This window comes from Vigna angularis, chromosome 10, assembly GCF_016808095.1.
Source record: "Vigna angularis cultivar LongXiaoDou No.4 chromosome 10, ASM1680809v1, whole genome shotgun sequence".
In the NCBI taxonomy this organism is placed as follows: Eukaryota; Viridiplantae; Streptophyta; class Magnoliopsida; order Fabales; family Fabaceae; genus Vigna; species Vigna angularis.
In genome coordinates, this window is record NC_068979.1 from 25,678,747 (window position 1) to 25,685,045 (window position 6,299).

Below are 6,299 nucleotides of genomic sequence, written 5' to 3' on the forward strand. Positions count from 1 at the left end.
AATGACAAATTTAAATCTGTTTTCATATGTTATTTATGAATTAAAGAATGTAATTTTGATTGTATATAAAAAAATATATTCTAATAATTGGTATAAGAGCATATATGAACTTATGATTATTTATGAACATTTTCTAAATTATAGAAAATTTTTGGGAAACTCTAATTATTAATTTTAGGAATTTTAATTTACTTAACACCATTCAGTTTTCCGCATCCAAAGAAATTGTATTGGAATAAGGATTGGGTTTATCACATTAGGTAAGCATGTGGTTAAAATTTGAATTGCATTCTCGATTTTTTTTTTCCCATAAATGCATGCTGATCCAAATTAGTGACTCACGTATTGTATATGGTGTCGTATTGTTCATTTTATCATATATATATATATATATATATATATATATATATATATATATATATATATATATATATATATATATATATATATATATATATATATATATATATATATATATATATATATATATATATATATATATATAAATTTTGATAGTTTAGTATATAGGTCAATTGAATTAAGAATTCCACCAAGTGACTTTTTTTTAGTATATTGTTATTGATAAATGTTTAATGTTTGTGTTTATATTTATTCATGGAGTATTTAATTGGTCTAAAGAAATATTAATATTTAGTCAAATTGCATACACACCTATGATAATAAACGTGTGATAATTGTGAGGTTTTGTTTGTCAATGATAAATCAATCAAATGATATGTTTATTGTTGAACATGTTTTATTATCAATGTTTCATCAATATAACAAAATATCCTTAACAATTAATATTGTTATCCAAAGACTTAATATTAATGCTACATTAGATATCTTAAGATGAGTAATACTATTATTTGAATATATTGATGATGATGATTATTATTATTTTAATGATGTGAGCTTAATTATATTACTTGTCTCGTTTTAAATTCATTTACTATTACTTCAGTATCTATTAATCTAAATTTGGTTTCAGTTCTTATTGGAACAAATTTTTAGGATTGAAAAGAGAACATGAAAATTGTTCTTGGTTGCATGAATCTTAACCTTGCATTAAGGATTGAGAAATCCATTTCTCTTACTGACTCTAGTACCTCTGAAGGGAGGAATGATTATGAGAAGTGAGATCACTTAAATCACATGAGTCTTATGTCATTAAGCACGACATTCTTGAGGTCTTTAGGGATGTTATATTTGAAGAGATAACAAGTGTCAAAGATTTTCTTGCTGAAATTGAAAAGTGTTCTGTAGAGAGCGATAAGGCAGAAACAAGTGCTCTTCTTTAGAGCTTGATTTTCATGAAGTATTAGGACAAAGGAAATGTTAGAGAATACATTATGACAATGTCAAATATTTCTTCAAAAATTAAGGCACTAAAGCTTGAGTTCTCGAAAGACTTACTTATACATGTAGTATAAATTTCTCATCCCTTCACAGTTTGGTCAATTTAAGGTATCTTACAACTGTCAAAAGGAGAAATGGTCTCTTAATGAACTCATTTTATACTGTGTGCAAGAAGAATAGAGACTAAAACAAAATAGACAGAAAGTGCTTATTTTGTAAGTACCTCTAAAGACAAAGGCAAAAGAAAGAAAAATAAAGATTACAGGAATGAAACTGCTAAGGATCCATAACAAAAGAAACAAAATCAAGGGGATAATTGTTTCTTTTGAAATAAGGTTGGACATGTAAAGAAAAAATGTACCAAATATCATGCTGGCATGCAAAGAAAAGTACGTTTCTTACTTTGCTATGTTCTAAGGTCAATTTAGCTTCAGTACCTACAAACACCTGGTTGTTAGACTTTGGTGTCACTACTAACATTAGTGTTTCAATGTAAGGTTGCCTAAGCTACCAAAAGCCAATTGATTATGAAAGATGCATATATATTGGAGATGAAAATTGGTGGAGGTGGAAGTTGTAGGGAATTTTAGATTATTATTATTATTAAATATTGATTTTATTTGGGTTTGAAAGACACTTTTGTTGTACCGTCATTTAGACAAAATTTGGTTTTAGTTTCTTATTTGGACAAAATGGGTTATTTGGATTCCTGTAGCAAGCTATAATAGATTATGGGGAAGTGTTTGTACCAATGGCTAGAATAGAGACAATCAGGTTAGTAGTTTCCTTAGCAACACATTTCCATTGGTCATTGCATCAGCTAGATGTAAGATCTACGTTCTTGAATGGCAAACTAGAAGAAGTATATGTGGTTCAACCACAAGGTTTTCATAATATAGAGCATAAGCACAAGGTGTATAGGCTGAGAAAGGCTCTTTATGGACTTAAACAAGCTTCAAGGGCCTGGAAAGAGAATAAATGGCTTCATGAGCAGTATTGGGTTTCAAAATGTGTTTTGAGCATGTATTGTATGTGCAGTGTTGTCTGAATACTAATAAACCAAAAAATTGATAGTATGTTTGTAGGTTGATAACCTTCTCATCATAGGAAGCAATGAGGAATTGATTTCAACTTTTAAAGCTAAATTGTTGAATGAATTCGAAATGAGTAATTTGGGAAGCCTAAGATATTTTTTGGGAATTGAGTTTATTGAGATTGAGTGTGGAATTGTGATGCATTAGTCAAGGTATGCTTTGGATATATTGAAAAGGTTTGATATGCACAAAAGCAATGTTGTCAACACACCAACAAAGATAGGTTTGAGGCTGGAAAAGGAACCTGAGGAAGATGTTGTAGATCCTACAAATTATAGGACGATAGTTGGGAGTTTGATATATCTTTAAAACACCAAACTAGACCTAAGTTATAGTTTTTTGAGTAATATGTAGATACATGCAAAGTCTAAGGGTGTCACGTGAATGCAGCCAAACGAATTATTAGATACTTATAAAAGACACATGCCTATTAGATATTATTATCAGAGGAAAGAATGGAAATGGATTAAAGATTACTGTATATTCGGATGCAAATTGGTGTAGGAACAAATGGGATAGAAGAAAAGTAATCAATTTAAACAATAATTTTTTTATGACCAAAACTTTGATAATTAATGATAATAACTAATTTAAAATCTAATTAGTCACTTATTAGAATTTTTTATTCCAAGGCTATTGTTTCATGCACTTTAATAATTACTAATTGCACTACCATAATGACTACAGCCAACTCTTTTTATGCTATCAACTAGAGAGGAAAAAGAAAAGTGAAGGGTAAGAAAAAAAGAAAAAATGCCAAAAAAGAAATATAAAGGAAAACTCTTTTCGAAATGTATTATATATATTTCGAAAAGTTCTTTTTCAAAATACATCATATAAAAATGTTTCGAAAAGTTTATTCTAAAAAAGATACATTTCAAAAAAATTGTTCAGAGAATCTCATTTTGGAAAATTTATTCCAAAATACATTCCATGCATTCCCCAAAATTATGTTTGGAAAATCTCATTAAAAAAATCTCCTTTTGAAAAGTATGTTATGAAACTGTTGTTTTGAAAATCTTATTTTAAAATTTTTGAAAAAATTGTTTCAAAAAACTTCCCAAATATATAAACAAAGTCACTTTTTCAAAGAGTAAAAGGGTTAATTTTTAAAGATGATTAGGTGTACAAAGAAATTGTGGGGGGCAAGAAGTAAAACTCTGGTTCCAAATAACTGAGTCTGTGGAGGCCCAAACTTTCCGACAGCAGAAGAAGCCCAATTCACAGAGAAAACAGAAAACACGGTTTTAGTTGTTAGTGGCGACGCTAGGTCGTGGCGGTGGTGGTTGTGGTTTTTGAAGTGAGTGTAGTAGGAATGGCGATGACGCAAGGGGTGCAGAAAAACACGCTGTACGTGGGAGGGTTAGCGGAGGAGGTCAACGAGTCAATCCTCCACGCCGCCTTCATCCCCTTCGGCGACATCAAGGACGTCAAGACGCCACTTGACCAGGCCACGCAGAAGCACCGCTCATTCGGCTTCGTCACCTTCCTCGAACGCGAAGATGCCACCGCCGCCATGGACAACATGGACGGTGCTGAGCTCTATGGCCGCGTCCTCACCGTCAACTACGCCCTCCCCGAACGCATCAAAGGCGGTGAACAGGGCTGGGCCGCCCAACCTAGTAAAAACCCTAATCCTATACTTATTTTCACTCATGCTTAAACCCTAATTTCTGAATGTTCTAATTATATTCTTTGCCTTGTGTTCTCTGTGGGAGGTTGACTGTGCATATCTGTTTTGTGTTTCAGTTTGGGCGGATGCCGATACCTGGTTTGAGCGCCAGCAGCAGGAGGAGGAGATGCGGCGGATTGAGGCGGAGAATCGCGCGGCAATGCAGGCGGCGGAGGATTTGCACCGAAAACAAGTGGCTGAACAGCGAGAGGGAGAGAAGGAAGAGGAAATTGACATCAAGGGTGATCCTATGGCCAAGGCTGAAGCTGAGGTTCTAGGACAATAGATTACGGTGATCTGTCAAATCGGAGCAACTTGGTGAGTGGATATCTAATGTGATTTTGTAAGGATACAATCTAGAATATCAATAGGCTGACCTTGGTGGGTCATTTGTAATGTGAGATAAATCTTGTGTATGATTACTTATTTCTATAGATTATGAAACAGGATAGCGAGTGAAATGAAACCACCATTCTTTGGAAAAGAAGTTAAATTCCGTTGGGTATGAGTTTAATCTACATTGAATTTTAGATTCGTCTTGTGTATATAATTTATTTTTAGCATAAAAGGGAAGAGTGATTCTTAAAAGCTTGAGAAGTGCCTAAAGTGGACTGTACTGAGATTGAGAGCGATATAAAGAAACATTTTGCAGGGTTACATGAAAACCTAAGCATGAATACTAGAACATACTCATAGACCATGTGCTCTAAATTCCTTATGTTATTGTGTCTGTACTAAACTGTCTAAGCATTTGAATTGCTCTCTGTCAGCAGCTCGTATAAGCTCTCCGATAATTTTGTTTCTTTAGTTTATCTTTTTATCTAACTCTTAACCAACGATATAAACTCCCCTGGCTGAAATGCTTTTAGTTATCAACATGCCTTGTTGAATTATCGTCTATTTGTTGAATTCTCTGCAGACATGATTAATATTTTGAAGATCTCGAGTGTCCTATTAAGCAAACTTTATAGATATACCAAAATCAAAGGAAATTTCACCCCAGTTCACCAATGTATAGAAATCCACCAACACCTGTTGTCTCAGCTGTAAACACAAATAGTTAATGTTGCAGTACCTACCCTTTTGTAATCATTAGATTCCTTGTTATTGTCAGCTCAAAGGAAACTCCACTCTAGTTATGGAGGATGCATTCAATGAAGCCGTTGACCAGAAGTATGTCATATCTGCTAAAGTTGTACTACTTTATGATGGTATACATTCACACTGAATGACTCAATAGCATATTACCAAAGTCCTGACTCAGTAACAATAGATATATGGATAGATGGTTTTTGCTTAATCCAGTTTGACATTTTTATGGATAGATGGTTTTATCAAGGGCTATTGATTAGTACTATACCACAAACCCCTTACTCGGACAAGTTTGAACTATTCTAGTTTCTCAATGTTCAGCCAGTCCTTAAACAGAAAAGAATCCACTTTGGATTGCTTCTCCATAAAAAATAGAATTTTGTTTCTGCCATGCTCTTATGAAAAGAAGATTGTGCTTCAAATATTTGGTGGATTATAATTGAACCATAATCTATTTTTGCTCCTATTTGACGCCAAAGCACCTTAACTGTCTGGAAGATGTAATGATAAAAAGTTGTACTTGAGATACATTATTATCAGTTTTATGTGTAACAAAGTAAAAGGGAAAGCATTCGTTCTAAAAGTCATCCCTATTTTCTTCCTTCTAACTCTTTGAAGAAAGTGCTAAATGAGTAGGAGGATAAGCAATGGTTAGGGATAACAAAGTGTATTAAAATGATAATAGTATAAATGCAGGTAGGGAAGTATATAATTCAATTGACCCCCCCCCCCCCCCCCCCCCCCCCCATATTATTTATGTGTGTATGATCATGCATTTTCATATTTGTAGTTGTGACTTATATTTGAATGACTTCAATTTATGTTTTTAATTAATATTATGTTTAAACAATTCAATTCTAAACTTTCAAATGATTTACTATTTAATTTTTAAATTATGACCAATAGATAATTGTAGATAAGTAATCTTTTTTTACTTTTTATATATTTATACTTAAATAATTTATATTACTTTTTACTATATAATATTTATAGTTTTTTTCTTAGATTTTAGATGTGTTACATAGGTTGTTTTTTAACTTTTATGAATTATAAAATTTGATATATTTGTTATTATCTTTAGA

At 32.3% G+C, this 6,299-nt stretch overlaps 1 protein-coding gene across 5 annotated transcripts; it reads left to right on the forward strand.

Annotated features, from left to right (window-relative positions):
• The first annotated feature begins 3,707 nt into the window (after positions 1–3,707).
• On the forward strand, positions 3,708–5,377 carry LOC108335222 (uncharacterized). 5 transcript variants are annotated; one of them, XR_008245803.1, is made up of 4 exons: positions 3,708–4,075; positions 4,203–4,443; positions 5,045–5,137; positions 5,240–5,377. XR_008245803.1 is itself a non-coding variant. In XM_052869862.1 (3 exons), the coding sequence occupies exons 1-2, from the start codon at positions 3,769–3,771 to the stop codon at positions 4,409–4,411; spliced, it is 516 nt and encodes a 171-aa protein (XP_052725822.1). In that variant the 5' UTR covers positions 3,708–3,768; the 3' UTR covers positions 4,412–4,443; positions 5,045–5,377. The 5 variants fall into 5 exon arrangements, 4 of the variants coding, with proteins under 4 accessions (XP_052725822.1, XP_052725823.1, XP_052725825.1 ...); XM_052869862.1 differs by having other exon boundaries at positions 5,045–5,377; XM_052869863.1 differs by lacking the exon at positions 5,045–5,137.
• Positions 5,378–6,299: the final 922 nt, after the last annotated feature.